This window comes from Chenopodium quinoa, unplaced genomic scaffold, assembly GCF_001683475.1.
Source record: "Chenopodium quinoa cultivar QQ74 unplaced genomic scaffold, ASM168347v1, whole genome shotgun sequence".
NCBI classification, from domain to species: Eukaryota; Viridiplantae; Streptophyta; class Magnoliopsida; order Caryophyllales; family Amaranthaceae; genus Chenopodium; species Chenopodium quinoa.
Window position 1 is genome coordinate 1,546,667 of NW_018742881.1, and position 24,429 is coordinate 1,571,095.

Sequence of the window (24,429 nt, forward strand, 5' to 3'; positions counted from 1 at the left end):
ATGTTATCTATACATGCAAATTATTTCAAACATTATACAATGCTTGAAATAATTTTATAAATATAGCACACTTAATTATTTCAAACATTTCAAAAAACAATTATGGAGTAAATTTTTTTCTAATAAGTTTACATTATTTAATATTTTAATTTACTATATGTAAAACCATAGGATTGTATTCAATTAACTCAGCTTCTCACGTTGTATATGTCTTTCAAAAATAAATACGTAGTAGCATTTGATAGAGTATAAAACATATTCCTGGGCCTCAACCATCAGCTTAAGTTTTTGGTTGAATTGGTCCTCTAACATAGTATCGGAGCCAACTTGACACAAAGGTCACAGGTTCGAATCTCATCCGCCCCTCCTTCAAAGTGGAATTAATTCGCACCAGGTATGTGTCTCATCCGCCCCTCTCTTCTGGAATAACTATGCATTTTTTTAAACAAACATTTTTTGGATTTATATATTTTTTTTTAGATTTCCGATTGCTTTTTTCAAGGTTTAATTTATATATACTCCTTATTTATCTGATCTATTGTTATATTTTTAGTAGAGAGGTTAAAACTTGTAATCAAACACACCTAAATTAAGTAGTTAATCTAAAAATTCAATATACTCTGATCTTAAACCTAAATATATAAGAAGTATTTTTTTCAAGTATGACAATAATATGATACTTGAACCAATTTACTTGCCTCATTTTCTTATTTGAGGCTTTTCAATTTACTTTGCCTCATTTTCTTTTTAAGGAATTAATCATCACGACTTTCTCTCTTAAATAGATAACCACAATCACCCACTCATATACATTTTCAAATGTATAAAATCTTGTACAGATGACTATTGTGGCTAACTAAATATGATGGACGCGAGCATAATAATTAATTACATAAATAAGGGCATGTTGTGATTTAGGACCGAATTGATTGGAATTGAATTAAACTGAAATGAATTGTTTAAATTATGAGAGAAGGAAATTAGGAAATGAACTGATTGGAGCTGAACTGATTAAATTGAAGAGAATAGGCCCTAAGTGCAAGTATTGTTGGGAGAAACCAAAAATGGGTAAAGGGTAAAACATAGAACATTTATTCTAAAAGGCGAAGATGCTAATCAGTAATCATTATTGGTGGTAGAATGTGCAGTGAGTACAAATGCAATGTACCAAAAAGGCAAAGAGAATGGGTTGTTCATGATCAATTGCAGCATATCTTCATACTGTTCCAAATCTTGACTCTTCGATTGATTAAATGTAACAATATCGAGCTACGTGTTTAGTAAATCCAAGAATTTTATTTTATTTTTAACAAATCAATTGAATTATACAAACTATGGGTTTATGGTGATGGTATTATTATTATTTTCCATAGTTTTGTTTGTGTGGAAAACAGCTACCTGGAAACTTTAACTAGGAGACGACGTAGCCCACTGATACGAACATTTTTCTTTATTTTTTATTTTTCCTTTTTCGAGTAAAATTGTAAAAAGAAAAAAGTAGGAAGGAAAAAGGAAAAAAACAAAAAAAAAAAACAAAAAAAAAACAAAACAAAACTAAGTGGCACTTTGTTATTTTAACTTAAACCATATTACCTAATTAAAACTATAAAAATATCCTTAGAGATTATGCTCACATATTAATAGTTGTCATGTTAATATTACTTAATAACATGGCTTTAGTGACAAATTAGAGAGAAATATAAAATAGAATGGCTTTTGTATTGCTTGATTATTATTCATCAATAGGTTGAGTATTTATACAAAACCTATGCTAATAAGATAGGAAACAATCTTTCCAAAAGATATACCATATATCCTAATGATATATTCACTAAATAATATCTTAACATAAAATAAACCTAAATATATTATTCTCTTAAATGATATCTACAGAAAATATATCACACATATATTTTTCGATATCTCATATGTCTAACATTTAGAGTTTTCGATTGCATTGTTAATTTGTTATTATAAGTGTCGAAATCTCGAATAAATCAGATGGAGTATTGTAGAATGAAATTGGGGTTACAGTAGTTTTGAATTTTGATAGTAGTATGAAATACTTAATGTCTCTGTTTTTTTAAGTTGATTTTTTTTTGTCAATATACAATTTTAACGATTAATATATCTAATTATCAACTTGTAAACTTATATACAAAAAAACAAAAAGGATATTATTTTATTTTATTTTTACGAAAAAAGTAAATATTGTTTAATTTACATTGAAACGACTTAAATACCACACGTGACTATATTTTATCATAGCTATAAATCACAAAAGTTAATCAAAACATAGGTTTTTGAATAGTACAAAATTTAAAGTGTGTTAACTAAAAAAACGTAGGAAGTAGAATTCATTAGAAACAGCTTCAATGATAATTCATATTAAAATTGCGTATGAATTTATCTAAGCTTAATTAATCATTAGGGATGGCAACGGGTCGGACTCGGAGCGGATTATGCTAAATCCGACTCCCCGGATTATGCTAAATCCGACTCCGATCCGAGAGGAAGTCAGAGGTTAAATCCGACATCCGACTCCGACTCCGACTCCGATTTCAATATCCGACCTCCGACTCCGATCCGACCCGACTTCGAGTTTTTTTTTTTTCATTATTCAATATACTTTGAGATGTTGGCCTATTTGGGCCTTTGCAACCCACACCCTATGCCACCATGACCCACACAAAAATCCACTATCTATTGCAGTCGGAGTCGGATACTCCGTTAAAGTCGGAAATTTGTCAGAGTCGGATTTTTTTCTCGGATTTTTTGTAGGATCCGACTCCGACCCTCCTCCGACTTGGAGTTAGATTATTTTAACGGAGTCGAACTCGGATTACTTTTTTCTCGGACTCGGAGCGGATATTTTACCTCGGATCGGGGCGGAGTAGGGTCGGATCCGGACTAGATTGCCATCCCTATTAATCATAAAAATTATCATACTAAATTTTATTAGAACTTGCTGTAGTTTAAATCAAATCAAAATAATCCTTATTAACTCTTATTAGTTTACACCTTACTTCAATTTTCCTAAATAGTTTATTTGAACTTATAAATCCTTAAATAAATTTACCCGAACATAAACAATGCCCTATTCTCGTTAGAAAATGAACAAGCTGAAATAGATATAAAATACTTTTAAATAATTTTTTTTCCCGAGAACTTTTACATAATTTGAAACAACTTAAATTGTCGCACATACATCACCAATACACACAAGTATACGACTATACAAGAATTGGGATAAAGTAACGACTTACCACGATAAAATAGAAAACATCACCATCCCAAAATTAGACATTAGACACTAGTTGCACATAAAAACCTCCGTATATCCTTTCTGGTACACTAGTAGATGGTCCATAACCTAATCTAAATAAACCACAAGTGTGTACGTAGGTGAGTTGGTGACAGATTCCTCGTAGCTACCCCATCTCATACAAATTTACAACTTTTTGCGACAATTTCAAGTTGAGACCAACCAAGACGGACAACTATAACAAATATTATCAAACTAGTACTGTACTATTTTGCTTTTGTATTGTATAAATTAAATTTCTTTGCTTTTGGATTTTCCCAAAAGGTACATTTCATAAAAATTCAAACAATTATTTAATGGTCCGACTAATGCAAAGCACTAATTAATCATGCAATTGCCAGCCATATAAACCTACTTAACATGGAAATACTATGATTAGTAACTTGACCAAAAAAGGATATATGGCTGAAAAGAATAATGTTGAGGAGAGAGAAAATGAACCTTATAATTCATTTCTTCAATCATAACTTCTGTTGAGCGTCAGAAAGCAACCTTTCACTTGCTCCGCCAACTACATTGCAATCATTTATGTACCAATCACAATTCAGAAAGAAATCAACCTGCATTAAGATAAAATAATCAGTATGATTTTTAATTAATTAATGTGATCCAAATCAATAAGTCATCCTATTAGCAATTGGTAGCTCAATTGTGCAGCTGCACAAAATCTGTAGTCACTACATCCCAAAGTTACAGATTTTCCATACGAAAATCGTACACCTTATTCCGAAATAAAATATAACAAGGGTATATTAACAACTGGCGATCCAGTCGATGTATCGAAATAACAGGGTACTGAAGATGGTGACAAGATAACAGATCTAGAAATAAGTTTAGATTACATGTACAGCTGAGCATGAATGCAGTTTCAGTTTCTCTGACATGTTACAACTAGTATTATCATTGGAAGTAACATCACAATCATGTACTAATAATGAAAATGTTCAAAATCTAACTTGAAGGTCAAGGACATTTTAGAGGTAGGACATCTTAGAGGTCAATAGGATACATATAGTCGAAAGCTGAAAGTCGATGTACGAGGAGCAGGAAGAACACTGAAGGTAGCACCAAAAGATAAAATGTCATCAAGAACGGAAAAACAACTGATAAATTAATTCCTGAATCATGTAAACATGCGGACACTAAATTCAGCAAATAATGCAGCATAATTATTTCCCCTCTTAAATTTTTTACACTTGACAAGATTAATGAATAATATTACCAGAAGTGGTCTAATATTACAAGTCCATAGCACAGAACTCAATATCAGCTTCTGAAATAGCTTTAGCAGTATAAAAATTATTTTCATTGAAATTTTTTACAAATATCAATATCAACCATGATTTCGAACTACTAATATAGAAGTACAAAATCATCTAAAGTCATAACAACCCTATACAACAATATAATCCTACGAGGTAAAACTCATAGCCACTGCGGCCACAGAAGATGTATTGGCATTATGATGTTACGAGTATTCAAGTAGCTTGATAACACAACAATAAGTGAGATTCACAAAAGGAATAAACTATCTACCTATGTGAGACAGGATCTTCATCGTGTTCTAGACAACATTTCCAACTATACAGTATTCACAGAAAAAATTGGCTCTGCAGTAAAATGCATGAGCTGAGCTATATCTGTTCACCTACGAACTACCAGTATCTTTGGTATAATCACAGCTATGTCGACAGCGAAGTGGGATCTTTAACAGCAAGAATAAAGTAAGCATCCTAGCCATTTGCATCACTCTCTGCCTCTCTGGTATAATATATACGAGCAAAACAAGGGGAGACTTAACGTATGTATGTACTTCACTGCTCCAGAGGATTCGAGGCTGTTACCGAAAAACAAAAGACAGGTGTTAGCCAAGAGCCAGCTTATCAAATGATTAGTTAGCTCAAAGCAATGATACCAAAAAAGTGGAGAAAAGGAAGACTAAACAAAGAAAAATAAATAAATAAAAAAAGAAACATACTTGAACTTTATCATGCTTTGATTTGCCAATAATACTCCAGAACAAGCTGATTTTACAGCATCATAATTCATCTTGTGAGGGGATTGGTTCCTTGGGTCCTTTAGACATGTGGAGAGGGTGCCAAATGTGCACATCTTCAACTCAAACAGCCAAACTTCAAGAAATAGACAATATATAAGCAAAATTGTGCAGGAAAACCCACTCATGGAAACAACAAAGAGAACAAATAAAGTACAGAGTATCCCAGATAAGAACTAAGATAAGCTATGGAAGCACAATTGCATAAACATACATTCATCAGCAACAGAGACATGAAAAATATAAGAAATTCTAACTAGCATGAAGGATCACAGTTTGCAAACATGAACATCTACTTCACTGAAGAAAAGAAAATACAAAGAGTACAAAAAATGGATTAAGTTAACGTAAGGGACTAAGGGGAAAAAACAGAAACAGAATTGAAAGTTTATTTATTTATTTATTTATTTATTTTTTTGGCAGAATCAAAAGATTCTGTAAATATATATATATATATATATATATATATATATATATATATATATATATATATATATATATATATATATATATATATATATATATATATATATATACATATATATATATATATAAAAAATAAAAAAAAATAAAAAAAAAAACCTCAAAATTACACTGGTATAAAAGCTCTTGAAGATCAAGGGCTTCAAGGCTGCAAAAGCATCACAAATGTACTTCTTAAGTATATATATAGTGTGGTAACTCAAAAAATAAGCTGACCGATATACCTTTTATGAAGGCCATAGATTCTGCATTGATGGTGTACCAACCAATAATCAGTTCTGCATGGTGGAAGTTTATCGAATTACATGATACTCGGACTGGGCAAACTTGAACCCTACTCACTTTGCAGCATAGTGTTCTGTTATTGACTTACTGTTAGCAAATCACATCATTTATTCAAGTGATAGATCGCCATTAGACAGAAACTGAATCCCATTCCTGAAAATCAAAACAAGCTCAAGTTATTAGAATTCGAAAACATGTATTAGGATTTAGGAAACACAAGTCTGACATAAATCATATCAGCAAATTTAGCAAAATTTCCCCTCAAAGGGAAGCATAAATGTGCAAGCACAGGGAGATCAATCACAAACGTAGTCTTCCTCCGATGGATTAAGAAAATTACCATATAATACGACATTATCTCTTTTTACTGGAGCTAAGGGATTCCACATTCCTGTCTTTCTTCTGTCTCTGTTCAGCTTGCAGGCCTACCAATGAAACAGTCAAAAACATAAACTTGAAAATCCATCCTTAACTGACAGAGTGGCATCATTTTCCCTCATAAAGAGCCAGATAACAATCAAATTGAGGAACTCACATCTTAAAAACTGAAGTAAGTTATGAGAAACAGAAACACCCCACTGAATTTAAAAGGCCCTTATTTTTCTTACCATTATTATGGTATCAGAAAAATTTAATGATCATCATTCATAAAGAAATTATGAAAGGCGTGTATATACAGATTATCAGGAGACTGTTATGGACTGCCTTAGTATTTTCTGATTTAAAGACTAATTAAGAGATAAAAGCTTGATACTTTGATTAATAATGGCTGAAATTGGATACAAAAGGGATAGATTAATAGCTTAAGGCTATCACTCTCTTGATAACTTTAGGTTATCACTCTCCTAGTAACTTGAGGTTACTACTCTCAACATTTTTCCTCACAATTCACATGCCATCCTACTACATATACTATCCCTATTTATACTAAGGTCAAGTGACTACTACCCTAAAAGCATTAGACTTCCCAAAATACCCTTCCTAATGTTGGTCTATTACAGAGACTTTCACCTGATCTTGCAACTTAAGCTACAAGATAAGCCATCTATCAACCGGATCAGACTCCCCTGCTCATCCTCTGTAGTGCTATTTACGTATATGAAGAAAGCAAAGGAAACTCATTAATGAGTGTCATTTATGACACTATTTTCTTGCCTTAATCCTAATATTTTAGGGTAGTCTCTGACTCTCAGTAGCATTTGAGTCATATATAGTGAAGAATAGCAGCTACCATCTTTTCATGGTAGTGGCTAATTATGAAGAGAAGCTGAAAGGAACTAGTGTCCGTCAGGATATCCAAAATGGCGAAGAAACTTGCTAGCATAATATTTGGGTGTTTTGAGAATAATTTATGAAGATGTACAGATGTTTTGAAGATTTATTTACTAAGGAGGAGATCCTATCATATATAAAAAGGTATGTCAAAACATAGATTCTCCCAAATTCTATCTAACTATTATATCTTCGATATTTTTTTGGAATTTTACTTGGGGAATAATTCTATCTTAACCCTATAAATCTCCATGGACATTCAGCGTTAAAAGAAGCTACCATTGGCCATTCTCCTTACTTCTAAATTGCTTACTCATGTTCTCGTCCAGAAGGAGCAACCTAGAGGAACTAGCTTTTTCTAGTTTGGAATTGACAATGTGTTTCCCTAAAAGATTTGCTTCTCTACTTTGTAACATGAGTGAGTAGTTCTTTTTTGCTCAGTGGTGATTAGATAAAAGCCATGTAATTAGTGTTTGAGACAATGATTCTGTATTATTAGTTATTTCTATTAACTTATTTTGAGTATTCATGAAATACTTGTTTTATCTTATGAATGATGACTCCTGGCAGCTAACAATTATTTGAGTCGAATTTCATACTCCCTCCGTGTTTAACAAATGAAACGTTTATTGATAATTGTTATAATTTTTACTTATTGATAATTTACGATATTTTTAGTCAAAGTTTTGCATTGGCATACTTGCACAAGGGAAGTGTTTCATTTATTTAAACACGGAGGGAGTACCTATTAAGGAGTCTAAGTTCGTAATTGCACTATTCATCTAATTCATTCTGACTAATGTTTGTGATTTATACATAAGAATAAATAGTCATTTGGGTACTTATTGGAATTGTCTCAATGAATAGTTTATTGATAATTGTTATAATTTTTACTTATTGATAATTTACGATTTTTTTAGTCAAAGTTTTGCATTGGCATACTTGCACAAGGGAAGTGTTTCATTTATTTAAACACGGAGGGAGTACCTATTAAGGAGTCTAAGTTCGTAATTGCTTATCCAATGGGTATATTTTCTATTATAAATTGTTCATATATTGCTATGCTAGTGTAACTTCTTGTTAAATTAGTTCTTTAACTCCCTCACCTCCCCCCTCCCCCAACCAAACAAAAAAAGGGGAAAAAAAAGTGTGCTACATATTGTGTGGAACATTATTTACTAGTTTCCTATTCTTAGATTCGCTTTCTTCATAGGTTCGTCTCTTACTTACTCTTTGTTAGAGTGGGTTAAATTTTGCCCGCACTTCGACAACAATTCACTCAATTGCAAGTCATGCAACAAATAATAGCAACATGAAAATGGGCAAATCAGGGATATAAAGCATATAAGACAAAATAGCTCATTTCTTAAGCATAACATAAGATTAGGAGGTACTTCCAATAACATCACAACAAAATTTCCTTAAAATTCATAAATCATAAAAGGCAAAAACAACCACCAGCATTAAAATTAAATTTCTTACATATAAAGACAAGGTTAGTCATTATATCTCTTCATAATCTTGAAATTAGGATGATTTATTTTACATGGTGAAAAGAAGATAACAAAACAGTAAGATGTTTCATTATACTACATTTCAAAATGATTCCCATTTTAGGCCATTTCAAAATGTTCATAAGATGTTACCTTACTCAATGGTTGCCATATCCCTTTTTCTATGCTCGTATTCTACCCCTCCCCCCCCCCCCCCCTCCTAATTTACACATGCCCATTCAATTTTACTTTATCAACATTTTTCTTACACCCACCCATCTTTTAACACTCTATATTATTATATCACCTATTTCTTACACTCACTACCATTTTACACAATCTCTCTCCTTTGTCTTAATATTTGTGCAAATAGTAAATGTTAAGGTCAATGTAAAACAGAGGTAGTAGGATCTACAACATTATTGAAAGACATTTGTACCTCTTTGTTGCTTGGTCGATTTAGAAACACCACCTGTTGATGATGGAGAACGAGGCCTTTTGTGGGCCACGGTTCTGGCTGAGGTTTCAGGTTTCTTAGATGGTAAAAGGGCTGAGGAAAGAAGGGCATCCACAGCCTCTCGCTGTTGCTTTCTATTAGAAATTATGTCCTTTGGCCTCTCAATCTCAGCAGGTCTCCCATCCTCATCCACGCCTTTACTTCGTACCTTGCTGTTAACATGCGATCTTAGACCTCCTTTATCTTCCTGGTGTTTAGAATGCCGTACAACAGGGTCCTGGTTTTTAGAATTTTCTACAGGGTCCTGTTTTTTAGAATGTCGTGCGGGGTCCTGATTTTTAGAATGTCGTACAGGATTTTCAACTCCTTTTGACCCCAGTGTATCAGAGATTTTCTTAAGACCACTATTTTCACGCTCAAGCTGGTGTACATCCCTTGTATATTTACCTTTTTTCTCCCTCGTATGAGCATGCTCACTTGACCCCAGTGGATTTGTGATTTTATCATGGATACTTTTTTCTTGGTCAGGTAGGTTGACACTCCTAATGTTTTTTCTCACACTCTGATGAATATCCTGCTGCTCAGCCTGCTTCTTACATTTCTCAGTAGTATCCTCTTTAGTTCTGGCAGTTTCAAGGCCCTCACTCGCAGAAGATTTATTATGCTTATGCTTCATGTCCTTGTTCTTACTCTTTCTTCTAAAGTTTTCATGACTACTTCCAGTTTGCAGGCCATGCTGGCTTTTCTTAACTTCTTCACTAAGCTTGCCACAATAATCATCTGAGCAAATGGTGTTGGTGGTTGTACCCAATATGTTCTCACATATGGACTTGTAAGGTCTTTTCAAAGATATAATCAAATTCCGCTCCCTAGCATCCTTCATAAGAGCAGCCCAATCACGGTTTTTCTTCAATGTCCTCTCATTGCCCAAAATCCACAGAGAAAGCCTTGCTCTTGTGAGAGCAACATTCATTCGCCTAATATCAGCAACAAACCCAATACTGCTAGAGTTCATTTTGGAAGCCGTAGAATATGTATCTGAAGATCTAACTGTTGAAAGAATGAGTATGTCAACCTCCCGACCTTGAAAACCATCAATAGTATTAAATTCCATTTCTGAAGAAACAGACGATCCAAATACACTGGAAAATCTTGAGCGTAAAAGGGAAAGTTGGCTCTTGTATGGAGTGATAATACCAATTCTTTCACCAACGAACTCTGAAGAATACCTGAACAAAGCAAATAAGAATACATCAGCAATTTTAAGTATTGTGGACAGGCATCACAAAATAATAACTAAGAAGCACCACCGATACCTTTTCTGAAAAAACTTCACTATTTCAATGGCAGCATCTGCCTCACCCTCATTATATAGGGATGAAGACCCAGCATTTCTTCCATAGGACTCCTGACCATCACTGACATTATAGAAGACATAAGGTCCAAGACCAGGAGTCTTGTGAAAAGGTGCAGCTTTACTTGATGACAGAACTCCGTCCAGCAACTTGCCATCATAAAAATGCAAGGAAGGAAAACGACTTATCTCAGGATGCATTCGGTACTGCATATAAGAAACACCAATATTGCTCAGCAACTACATTAGAAACTGAACATCTTGACATAAATAAGAATCAGTTTGTAGAGGGAAAAATGGATAATCGAAAACAATTTATCAAAAGGCTATTTATTTCTATCAACAAATGAAAAAAAATAACAATCAGTAAGCAGTTAGGTTCAAGTTACTTGTTCAGTGAGCATAATGACTGGATAACCAGCCCTCTGTAAACGCTCAAACATGCTGCATTCGTACAAATATCTGCTGGCAACATTAGAAAGGACTGTCGCAGGAAGTTGCTTTGGGTCACCTACCTACAAAAAATGTTTATATGTAAACATCAATATAAGATTTTATCTTATTCAAAACAAAAAGGCCGACAGAGTCTTTATTACTCACCATGATGCATTTTGTACCACTTGATTTTAAAAGCTGAAGAGGTATCAGAGTGGCTGGTTCCAAAGCCTACAGTAACAGAAGAATATCAAAGCTCTGAAAACATCAGAAAAAAATTCAGGATGGGGGCAAAAGTTCATCACAACAACTACCCTAATACAAACCTGTGCTGCTTCATCAATGACGACAGCATCAAACAAGTTATGTTCAGACAGGTTAGCAATTTTACTATTAGACATGGACTCAAAGCATGCCGAATATAGATCTCCACCACACCCACTCAATGTTGTTACCACTATTTCAGCTTCCCTTAATATTGACCTCCTTAATTTATTCCTTAACACTCTAATTTCTTCACTAGTCTTCTTTTCCCGGGCTTGTATTGCTGCAAGCCTCATGTAAATCTCCTTTTTCTGATTATAAAGGCTTCGCAACCTAGCCTCCAGCTCTGAATTCGACATTTTCTTTCCATTATCAACTTCAAGATGTTCATCCGCAGAGGCACCATTTTTGTCTGTACTTTCATCTTTCAAATTAGCCCGTTTAGATTCATAGAATTTTATGCGGTCTACTGTCTTTTCTAGACTCTCACGTAGAGTTGTCGAAGATTCTACAATCAACTCATTCTTTCCATCTCCCACAGCCATCTTTTCTTCAGCAAGACGATGTTCTACTAGTGTATCAATGAAAAATGGTAATGAATTTGGATGTATTGTTTTTGCATTGCCAACACGTACAAGGTATGGTTTGTACATGTTTCCATCAGCACCATACAGACCTTCACCAGCTAACCTTGAAACTAATTCATCCACTGCAGCATTAGACTGAGCACAAACAAGCACCCTCTTTCTCCCAGAGGCCCTTGGCATTTTCTCATCATTCCCAGCATTATCATTCAGTTGTCTAGCCAAGGCAGCATCCTGCCATGCCCTTGCAATAGCAGCAGACTCGCTAATACTTTTCCGGAAATTGGTGAATGGGGTAGAGTTGTGTTTCAAATTGTTACCATATTGTTTGTCAATAGTTTTTGACTGTAATGATACTGCAAGCAGTGCACTGATAAGAGCCACAATAGTGCGTGTCTTCCCAGTACCTGTATATAAAGACCATCATATAACAGGAAGTAATTTGATATATTTCCAACTAAAGTTACATAGAAAAGCCACAAACCTGGAGGACCCTGAACAAGAGACAAATCGAAATCATTTCTAGAATCAGGGATTCCTAAAACTGCACTGATTGCTTGAATCTGACTCCCATTGAAGGTTGACTTGAGCACTTGCTGCATTGGTCGCGACAGCTTGCTCAAATCTACCTTTCTATTCTGAGTAGAGGCATGAGAATGATCAGCAGGTTTCAAGATAACTGGAAGGGCAGGGATAACCTCAATCGAAGAAAGTGCTTGAAATTCTCGAAGTTGAGGCGTAATACTCATAATACGACTCAGATACCATTTGCTCCTCTCAAGAAGCTGCTTTCTGGCTCGATTTAAGCGTGAACATCCACTTAAAACATAAAATCTTATGAGAAGCATATTTAGCCTTCTTTTATTGTCTTTCTCACGTCTCTCCACCTAAGACACACAAAAGCAGAATTACATAGAGTAGAGAACCAACAATTGAGATAAATTGAAACTGTCAAACAGTGCAAATAATGAGCATAAAAGAAAAAAAGTTTTCCGCAAGAATTCATGGAACCTTTTTGCTATTCGTAATTTAAAGGAATGTCTATGCTATTTGGTCCTTAAGTTCAAGGAATGCACTATCCCTACTTTTTCAGTCCCATAATATACTACTCCATACATTTTTTTTCATTTAAAAACCTCTAATATACCTCCAAGTGTCTAATACTTTCATCCGAAAAAAAAAAAAAAAAAAAAAAAAAAAAAAAAAAAAAAAAACCCTAATTTCAAGGAAAATAAGATTTAATAACCTCTATTATACCTCTAACAGTCTAATACTTGCATCCTTTAAAAAAAAGATACAAAAGTTGTAAATATTTAGATTATATGAGGTTAATTCCTGATATTATTGATACCCGTGCATAAGCACAGGGTACACTCTATTAAACATCGTAGGAATGAAACATAAAAAAGGACCAAAGAGTATTTAAGCAGGAATCAACTAGGAGGGACGAAGAGGAATAGATTATTAGTTCATACCTTTCCTACTAAGTATACATTATGAGGAGAATTTTTTATGGGTTGTTTAGTGAGTAAAACTAAGTCATTCTCAGCACAACTGCTAGATGCAGAAGAACCAAGCTCGTCATGGACGCATCGAACAAGATGGAAGTCATCAACTCTTTCTACTGAAACCACAGATAAACTGCCACAAGACATTTCTTCTAATAAAGACACCTCTTGGAAAGAGCTGCGTAATTGTGCTTTAAACTCTTCCAAGATCAAGGGCCGGAAAATGTCCACATATTGCTGAGGTGACTCAAAACATACTGGAACCTCCTTTAAACCAAGTGGTGTCTCATTTTTCTCTTGATGATCAGTATCTAATCCAACAGCAGCAAAATAGTCCATCTCCAGTATTGCCCTAAACCATTCATCCATTTTTGGAGGCTTCAACCGTCTGGCTGCTGCCTCCATCTTACGCAAATATACAGATCTGCTATCAATAGGACCTGCAAGTTGAATGACTTTACGTTTAGGAAAAGAGGAACCCTGCGTTTTCAAAGATGAATGATTACGTCCGGCAGACTTCAATGCAGATTCTAATGGATCTTCAGTATCACGCACAATTTCCTTTAAAATTGTGTCATTCAAACCAGAAACTGCCTTTTTCTGGGAATTAACTAAATGATTGTTTTTGGCAATTTCAGCAGAGAAGGATCTAGCCGTGGCTTTGTCAAGTGTGATGCCTTCTTTTGGGATACTCTTAGAGACGTCTGTTTCTCCAATCTGTTTGTTTTTCATTTTGGAAAGGGATGTTGATGTCAGGGCATGTTTTGTCACAGTAGGTTTTCGAGACTTTGGTGCAAGCACATCTTTTGGAGCTCTTTCTTCAACCTCTGACAAAATCCTTGCAGGGCCAGATTCAGAATAGCTCTTTTCAATATTGGATTGCATAACTGACTTATCGGCAGAGGGAGCCAAAACATCTCCCTTAGTTGGATTTATAGCATCACGAACTTCAACAGGAGGCTCCAAAATTTCAGTCTCATCATCTGATAATAGAATCACAGGGTCACTCTTTCTGCTTCTAGTGGCCACAGTGTCCAAAATTTGCACAGAAGACTCAATATCAAAAGATGAACTCTTCTTCCCAGCTGCCAATCTATATGAAAGTGATTTTGACTTTGGAATGCACTTGTCATCATATGAAACTTCATTTGACAATGAAACAGAAAGACGTGATACTTGCTCCTTCAATGAATCCATTGGAACCACATCTGCTCAGCAAACCATTAGACATAGGCCAGCACAAGGAAATAGTGAGCAATTATAAGTAAGAAGACATAGTTAAGTTTTATTTAAAAAAAAAAAAATTTAAAAAAAGGGCCAAACAACAATTCCTAACGCACCTGATGCAATCAACTTTTCAATAACTTTGACAATCGCCTCTGATCTTTCATTGCATAAACTCTTTAGCAAAGCCGGCAAAGAGGTCATAGACAGTTTCCAATATCGAATAACTGCTTCCAGTTCAGACTTTCCCCAATCTACCAGATCATGTAGCCAGCTCATGTCGGGTAATCCATTCATCTTCCTTGAATTTTTCCCAAGAAATACCTCAGCTGATTGTGTAAGTTCCCCGAACAAAATGGGCAGGATTTCAAGCAAACGGACACAAGACATCTGTAACAAGTAAAATATTGATTACATTCATCTAACCATTACCAGACAAGCATGTACTTTGATGACACAGCAAAGATTTTTCAAAACATAAAAAGAATTTTTAAAAAAAAGGGAAACAAAACAAGATATATTGCCTCTCATCACATACAGTCAATTTAAAGACCAAAATAAACCTTACTATCATCTTGCCATTGATTCCAATCTTTTTCTCATCTAAGAGGTTCTAGAAGGAAAATGCAAGTAGTTTGATACTAGATTCCAAGATGCATAGTCGCAACTTTGCTCACTAATAATAAAATAATATGATAAATCAGGGTACAATACACTAAATTGTTGTTTGGAACCATATAGGGCCACTAGTCCATCACATAAAAGCCCATGGTGGACTTGGGTTCATGAAGGGAGGCATGTACATAATCGGCTTGATAGTTAAGAGGCAAAGTGGATAGTTCCAACCACCCAATGAGCCTTCCGAGGTCTCAAAGGGTCCATAACAAGCACCTCGCCCTATTTTCTTTCGAGCCCGTAAAAGCAAAAATTTCTCTAAAATTGAAGTGGATATGGGAGGTGTCCCCAAAGTTAAATGAGTTTGGTTCAATAATATGGCTATTTCAGAAATCTGTTGTAGCAGTCATCAAAAGCTGCAAGAGATGGTTTCAATCACCACATAACCCAATTTCTTAATGAAACCTTTGTGAAAGTAGCCAAAACGTGGCTTTATTGATGGACCTCATGGTTGGTTGACAAGAATAATCAACGTTGATGAAAATCACTACATTTTTTTTTTTTTCCCAACATTCCTCTTATTTTCCATTTCCCTATTTCTCCTCCATTTCATCAAATAAATAAAATAAAATAATATATTTTTTTATAACAAAAATAAATTTTATAAACACAAGCATGCAAACAATGCCCCTCATCACCAACACAATCCACCTAGAAATCTAAGTTTCAATCATTCAAAAATGCAGTTGTACAACAAAATGAATGTGACAAAATGCAACCTGCAATATTTAAAAAAATATCCAGTGCTGTCTATTATTCAATAGTAAGAAGTTTTACACTAGTATGTATTGATATTGCATAGTACCAAAGGAGACATCTAGAGGCATTATCACAGAGAGAAAAGAAAAAAAGAAAAAAGGAAAGAGTTTCAAGCTTACATATTCCATTCAACAAATGGAGAAAACCGTCTCAAGAACTTTAAAATAGTGGAATTAAAAAATAAAAAACGGGGATTGATAAACTACCTGTGAGATTCTATAATCCATAAAAGCCTTTCCTTTGTGCAAGCACTTTTTCACAGACGGCCATGCAACTTCAGCAAGCTCGGAGCTGAAGCTCTCCCAAAGTTTCTTATCAACCTTGGATAACTGTTTTCCATCATTCACTTGCAAAGAATTGAGGTTCAATTGCTGCAAGAACCCACCTTGAGATGCGAACTTAAGACTTAGCTCATCAGAAGAATTTCCCACTGAGTGAGCAGCAGGTGAAAACCCTTCTTTAAAAATTTTGCAAAGGACAAAAAAGAAATGATGCAGACACTGGAAATTGACAAGAACAGAATCCAACTGTACCTGAATAGAGAGCAGAGACTTCCAATGTAAGGAATGGCTATATTCAAATATTTAAATCTCAACTGCTAAAAATTTCCTTATTCACGATAAACTAGAACATTGGAAAAATATTTATTCTACTATGGTGGTTATGAATTTATGATAGCATCATTGTTGATGTTTTCTCAGGCAAAGCACTACGTTATTGGCATCTATAACTGATCGCTCAATAAAAACCTATAACATGACCTGAACTCTGAGATATATGACCTGAACTCTAATTATAAAAAAAAAAAATCAACTAAACCATACACAGTTTTACCAGCTTCAAAGCATGCTTCAAGCCTTGTAAAATTGCAGTCAATGAAAATCCTGAACAACAGAGGAACTGTAAACCAGAAGCAAGGCCGCGTGTGTCCGAGACATACTCCAAAGTACGCCTACCAACTTGCCTGACATTCTGCATCAAACAGGAAGTTCTTCAAAATTCTTAGCACCCAAAAATATAGCTATTTACCTAAGTTTATGTTAAATCAGAATAATGAAAAATAAAATTAATTTTTTGCAAGAAACCACCTAATATATTAGACCCTATATAGATAGCCAATTAATACATTTTTATTTTTAAGACACGCTTTCATGTGTGGTACTATGCAAAACATTATAAGAGCAAAAATCAAAGAAAGCCGGTGAGAAAGATATAGAAAACATCGAGGTTTAGGCAATACTAGAGGCATTAAGTTTAAAGGAGGAATCAGAGAATTAGGGCAAGGTTTAAACAAAATACAGTAAAACAACTAGGCATTAAAGTCTAAAAAATTCAAAATACTCTGTAAGTGAGAAAGGAAAGAAACAACAATAACAGTTTGTTTGGATAAAGAAAGGGGAAGGAAAAGAAGGGGAGGGAGGAGAAGAGGAGAGGAGGGGAGGGAAGAATGGTGAGTTTTCCTTCCAAATCTCTCCATTGTTGGAGGGATTAATTTTCTACAATTTAATCCTTCCATTTCTCTCCCCATCAATTCCCTCCCTTCCTCATTTGCTATCCAAATGAAAGATACTCTATCTCTCCATGTCTCTTCCCCTCCTTTCCCTCCATTTCCTTCAATCCAAACACACCGTAAGAGGAAAGAATAACACTTCGTCTGTCCCAATTTAGTTAGGCCATTTGCTTCTTTTAATTCAGTCTCCAAGACATCTTTGAACAAAAACATCTTTACTTGCGTGTTATTATAGAAGTCATATAATGCTCATATTTTGGATGAGAAAAATTAAATAAAAATAAAAAAACAACAACAACAACCAACAAATCTAAACTTATCCAACAAAGCCAAAATGTTAAGATCATATTTGAGACTACTGATGATGAAAGGTAATCAAGGAGCTTGGAAATATTTACACCAAATCTCAAAAGTTTGAGTTAATAATAGAGGTGTATGAGTTTGTGGTGTGAGTGAGTGTATTAGGTCGCTGAAAAGATGTGACAAATTCTTATTGGGCACAATGTTTGAAAAGACGCGCTGAGGCGGGCGTTAGGGGTCATGCACTTTTTGTGGTCTAGGTGAGGCGATTTCAATGATATACGCCTCACTTCAATAAGGTGCGCCTTAGGCACAAGGATCTTTAAAACACCTTGGTGCGCCATGAGCCTTTTATACATTGATTGGGCAATTTACCAAAATCTCAGTGTGAGTGTATTAGGTCGTTCAAAAGATGCAATAATTCTTATTAGGTAATTCACCACAATCTCCTTCAATAAAAAAGCAATAAATTCAACAATGGAAGTTTTGAAAGGTACATCATTAGGGTCTGAAAGCAGAAGGATCAGACTTTCACCCATCTGTGGCTCCCAAGTCCACTGCCTCCGAAGCTCTCCTTGCTCCAGTTGAATTATGAATTGTGCAGCTAACCTATAAGAAACACAATTGCATACAATTTTCAAAACTACAGATCCAATTAACCTTCCACAAAAAAGAGGCCAGTCAAGAAAGTTTCCACTGTCACTGTAAAAACAGTCTTCCGTAAATTGCAGAGAAGAAAGCTTTAAAAGCACCAACCTTCGAAAGGTTCTTATCAAAGGGATACACCGTGTTGACACCCTTACTGAATTTTTTGATACATTCCCATCTCCACTGTCATCAGAACCAGAAGGGCATTTCCAACCCAGAAAAGCTGCAACTTCAGCAGCTCCTGATGAAAGCCACGCCTTAACAGGAAGTGACAGCTCAGAGTTATTTTCAGGCTCCACCATGGAAAATCGAGATAAAGCCCACAGGACAGCCTTAGCAACTGATACTGGTAGGATTGAAGGTTGAATGTCAAGCAAAACATCGAACCACAGCATAGGAGCACACATCCATTCAGTGTATTCCTGACAAACAATTTTGCTTTGAAAGGTAAATTCATTCCAGCAACAAACATGTTTCTTGTCATCCAGCACAGAGCATGAAGTAGCATCATCAATTTCTTCACTCAGTTCAAAGAAATTGCTACTATCATCTGTTGAAGTCTGGCAGTGCAACAAAGAGGACAATAATGCAGTAGCATCCGATACAATAATTGTTTGTACAAGATCAATGGCAGGTTGGCGCAGAGAAGAATGGAGTGTCAAATCTTTCAAAGATGACACAAGAGATGGCCCCCTGTATGGAACCAAAATGGCCATTGATGAAGTTCAGAGGAAAGAGGGAACAAAAACTAAAAAAATAAATAAATAAAGAAGAAGAAATATATCCAAATTGATCAAATGCATGTAGTGTAGTAAAAGATGGCCATCATAGAATATGGAAACAAAAATGGCATATCAAGATAGCCCCCAACAGTCAATTTTAAATTTGATGCAAAACAGCGAAAAAAATACATGAACCAATAATAAATAAAACTGCATGGAGAATCTTAAATGTGCACAACTTGTCACATCACAGAAAATTAATCATGAAGAGATTATGAAACTTACCACATGTGAGCACACTCAAAAGGTGGGCTAGGTGGGTTCATCTTGTAACCACGATGGACAATAAGAAAAGAAATCTGCAAAGGATATAGAAAACAAACTTATCTACTCAGAAATTACAACAGCCATATATTCAACCTACACCAAATTTACACAAACATGATGATCGGGAGGGGGAAAGACCTGGCAAGCCTTTTTCCTCATCAGCATGCTAAAGTTACTACTCCTTGTTACTTGATGCAAGAGAAAGTATAAGAAATGCCTACGTTGCTTTTCGAATTCTCCATCATGCAAAGATTCAAGAGACTGCATAGAGACAAGCCCCATTAATTACTGCTAGCGGGAATTATAGGTGACACTTAGACAGCTAAGGTGAAAGTGATAAATAACCAGTCACATGCCTGCAAAAGTGGCTGGAAAAGATCAAATATTTCTTTATGGGTTTTCTCATTTCGTGTATGAAAACATTGACTAAGTAAAGAGTCACGCATAACACTTGGAGGCAATGATGTTCTCAACCAAAGTTTACAGCCTGAAAAGAATTTAGGAAGAGTCACAAAGTGATGTGATCCAATGAAACCAAAAGAAGAGAATACCACCAAAAATCAGTTAAACATACCCAAAATCTCAAAGAGCAACCTCATGCAATTGACTGCATGAGAAAACTCAGGGGAATCATCGCTAATGTGATCCAGTACAAAATTGAGAAAAACAGGATATGGTTCCAATATCCCATCTTCTAGTGCAGGAGGTTCCAAAAAAGAAAGCCTTCAACAAATCAATATGAGGACATAATTAGCTGGGTGAGTACAAGAAGTGAAGTCCCATGCTTTCAAAACACCAATGGTGCAGAGCCACATTAATTACATCTAAAAGTTCTATCATCCACATTAATTGAAGGCCAGACAGATACATACAATGCTTTGAGTCCCAACCATATAGTAACATGATCCATCTGCACTCTTAGCCTTGAATTTTCAGAAGTTGACTGCATCGCATCACCAGTAAGAAAGCCAATACATCTCTTAAGAAAAGGCTGGAGAGGTTCCAGCTCTGCAGCAGACCTTGCAAGAGAAGATATTGATGTAATGTTCCAATATAAAGAATTGAATTGATTCACTCTGCAACCTTGTTTGGGATATAATTTAATGGGAACTTAGACATGAATGATGTATTTAATCATTTACCTATGAACATCAGATCTATGAGCAGAACTATGATGATAATTTGGTTCTCATCCCAAATCCTCAATATTTTTCAATTTAGCCCCAAGCCTCAAGACTCTTCAAAATATGCATCAAAATAAACTTCTCGTGGCAGTCATTTTACTAAATAAAAATTAAAAAAAACCACATCATAATGATTTTTTGATCTATTGGTTGCAGCAGATGCCTCACATCTCATGTTATATGGGTATATGTAGACATGAAGCACTACCATCACCAGTGAAACTTGGCACCATATTCAAGTTTCAACCCAAAAATACATAAGATAATAGAGGTCAGCAGTTAGCTTGGAAATCCAGATTTAGCATATAATACAAAACAATACCACAAGAACGCTATAACTAACATCGAAACGTAAAAAATACTTTCAAGTGACAGGGTACAATACCTCAACTTTCCCAAATTACCAGCTAACCGATGGCCAATAGATCGTGATTTTCTGCTTTTGAAAAAAAGTAAAGCGTAGACACCCTAATGTACAGCCAAATTCAGGGAATTGATATCAATAGAACAGTATAGGCACACAAGACAAAAATTTCAGACCTAAAGTAAGAATACCGGAAAGTGCTGTTGCTTAGCTAGTGCTAATTCATGAGCATCATCAACAGCCTCAATCAATTTTTGGAATTCATTGACAATGAACTCGTCGTCCAACAATATAGGGAACGTTAAGACCTGCAAATAAAATAAAGATGCAACATCATCACAACACAAAGAAACAGCCTCCATATATATGGGCATATGGTGTATAAGAAATATACATGCTGTATATAATACAGAATTAGCTGGCTATAGCATCATATTTGCATGAATACAAAACCAATTACACAAAAGCTTGTTATGTCAAGAAGAGGCCTAGAGGGAGAACCAAAAACATCAAATTATCAAACAGAACATTACCACAAAAGAAAGGAAAAAAGTTCCTTGATGTCTATGTTACTCGGACTCTTTCATTTACCTCACGTGTCCGTGTCGACACGACACGTGTCTGACACCGACACCGACACTTGGACACTTCATTTTTAACTAAAAAACAACTTTTTCCAAGAAAATGGACGAGTCCAATGCTTGGACACCCGTGTCTAATTTGACACTTCATCCGAGTCCAAGTAACATAGCTTGATGTACTAATGCACTGAGAAAGAATACAAATATTCACAAGCCATAAGAAGAGCCATGCAAAGGCTGGCAAGCATGCCCTAATAGGTCTGACATGAAAGGATATTTTCTTAGTGGACTTTATCAGAAACACATTTCTCAGCCAAGAGAAGAAAGAAAAAATGACATAATAAACAAGTGTGCCTATGTTCACAGCTATGAAATGGATGGCACAGATCAACAGAAGGTAAAAGAACTAGAGACATTGTCCTTCCAATGGAACCAAAAATAGAATGCAGATACAAAACATATAGGAGTAATACGGTACATTCAATTAGATTCATCTAAAAATAACCCAAATCCCTGTTTCAAAATCTTATATGCATAATGATCAATCCAAAAGAGCCAATGTAGTATACCTCAAACATTAAACTAACAATCTCAGCATTATCATGATCAAGATGATACCCTCCGTGTGCAAGTCTTGAATTTGCTTCTTTTATGTGTTCAGAGACTCTTTCTTCATCAAGGCGCTGCAATATACTAACTAGGGGAGAAATAAAACTTGACTCATATTCAGCTTTGTACATCTCTTGGGCTTGGTGGTGCCGAGAGATGCACTCTGTACACCTCCTCATTTCTTGAGATACCCTACCCCATAACATCTTAAGAAGGGAATCATCGCTCTCAACCTTATAGTAATTGAAAAATGTCTCTAGAAAAGGACCCATTATATCCCAATATCCACACCAAGGATGATGCGAACTGGGCAGACAAATCAAGAAATTGTATGCAGATGAAAACCTGAATCAGACAAATAACCAAATTTAAAGGATATCAGGGCAAGAAGGTTCATGTGTTACACCCAAAAGCGTGTGTGTGTGGGGGGGGGGGGTATAAAAATGGAGCAGCATACGAAGTGAACAACCTTATATACTGAATAAAGGAATATGGAAATACATGGAGTAGCATTCTAAGAAAATTTCTGCATTATAGTTTTGTCCAAAACTTCTAAATTATACATGCATGAGAGTTAAATAGACAATTTGATATACTTGCAACTTTCTACTATATCCAAGAAAAGCAGCCTCTAAACTTCAATATATGCCGGATAACAAACATAAATACGAAGTACAAAGCTGACAACCAATCCAGCAACACCACAGCAACGTTTCAGCTATTGAAAATTTCAATACAGTGACATTACCTTATCAATGATTCAAAGTGAGTAGCTAACATTAGTACCCAAGCAAAATACTTCATAAGTTCAAGAAATCAACTCATATTCAATTGAACAAATCATCAATAATACTTCCTCCGTATAACTAAACTTGCAACACTTACCTAAATTGGATGTTTCAAAATGACAAATAACACTTTTTTACTAAACAACTTTTTACAAATTTCCACACCTACTTTATTCATACTCCGCCAACTCATTTTCCGTCCCCTCCTCTCTGTCTTCCATAAGAAAAACAGTTTACTTTTTAAAATTTGCATTCTCTCCCCTCTTACATTAAACAATGTCCTAACTCTAAGAGTTGTAATTTTAGTAAAACGGAGGAAGTATCTATCTTCCTCTATGCTATTCAGATTCGGCTGCCTCAAACTAACCATCCTGAAACAATCAATGTCACACACTCACACTAAATACAACATTCCCTTTCAAGTATCAATATATCTTTTACTCTGATTGATTTCCTTAACCTACATTACTCACCAAAACATATGCATGCTCCATGTTTGGCAAATTATACATACATAATCCTAAACTCAAAACAAGCAAGCACAATAATGAATACTCCGCACTATACTCCTCCTATCACGAAAACATTGTCACGTTGTCTCAACCCCTCGTAAATTTGTGGTTATACAATCATAATAATAGATTAATCTTCTCAATTTCTTTCAATTATTCAATTTCTAAAGCCAAGGTACACTAAAAAATCCAATTATGAACCATTTTTATTCCAAGAAATGCAACTTTTAAACTTTTTCCATACATCTTGAAATAGTATCCAAAATGTCAAAACAAGTATATAACGTAATCGCTTAAATGTGTCGAGTAGCAAGAATCACTAAGAAAATCACTGGAATTCAAAATCATCAAAATAACAATCAAATTCATTACAAAATAAAAAAAAACGGACCAATTTTCTTTAGCTTGTTGAATACGATTAAGCCGAGAAGAATCGTCACAATTATTATCATCATCATCCTCTTGGTCCTGGTCTTGTTCAATAGCTCTCCATTGATCAAGAAGTTCATTTCTGCTCTTCAGTATTCTCTCCATTGATTTTGACTACGCTACTTTGCGGCGAAGGAGGAGAGAGAAAAGTGTTTATCAATGGCGGCGGTTCTAGGTTTCCGACGCCGGCGATGGGAGGAGAGAGAAATGTTTCCGACGCCGGCGAAAGAGGAATTAAAGCGCGGGGGGAATGGGGGTTTGGGGACGAGGGAGAGAGGGAA

The 24,429-nt window shown here is 35.2% G+C and overlaps 1 protein-coding gene across 1 annotated transcript; it reads right to left on the minus strand.

Moving 5' to 3' along the window:
• Positions 1 to 4,604: 4,604 nt before the first annotated feature.
• Positions 4,605 to 24,429, minus strand: LOC110726797 (helicase SEN1-like). Its single transcript, XM_021906315.1, has 25 exons — positions 24,111 to 24,429; positions 22,380 to 22,764; positions 21,421 to 21,537; positions 21,251 to 21,333; positions 20,554 to 20,700; positions 20,256 to 20,404; positions 20,038 to 20,168; positions 19,820 to 19,942; positions 19,640 to 19,713; positions 18,741 to 19,325; positions 18,482 to 18,593; positions 17,009 to 17,146; positions 16,381 to 16,707; positions 14,857 to 15,130; positions 13,484 to 14,724; positions 12,493 to 12,895; positions 11,487 to 12,415; positions 11,326 to 11,391; positions 11,115 to 11,240; positions 10,688 to 10,932; positions 9,354 to 10,600; positions 6,490 to 6,574; positions 6,089 to 6,302; positions 5,304 to 5,457; positions 4,605 to 5,162 (listed from the first exon to the last, which is right to left on the minus strand). The coding sequence occupies exons 1-22, from the start codon at positions 24,251 to 24,253 to the stop codon at positions 6,504 to 6,506; spliced, it is 7,116 nt and encodes a 2,371-aa protein (XP_021762007.1). The 5' UTR covers positions 24,254 to 24,429; the 3' UTR covers positions 4,605 to 5,162; positions 5,304 to 5,457; positions 6,089 to 6,302; positions 6,490 to 6,503.

Excerpts from the sequence above, each read along its gene's own strand:
- LOC110726797 (XM_021906315.1), bottom strand. The coding sequence starts at position 24,253 with ATGGAGAGAATACTGAAGAGCAGAAATGAACTTCTTGATCAATGGAGA. Across the intron at positions 21,538-22,379 it reads TTGTTAGTTTAATGTTTGAG|GTCTTAACGTTCCCTATATT; the intron begins GTATACTACATT and ends TTTTATTTGCAG. Across the intron at positions 10,601-10,687 it reads GTGAAGTTTTTTCAGAAAAG|GTATTCTTCAGAGTTCGTTG; the intron begins GTATCGGTGGTG and ends TGCTTTGTTCAG.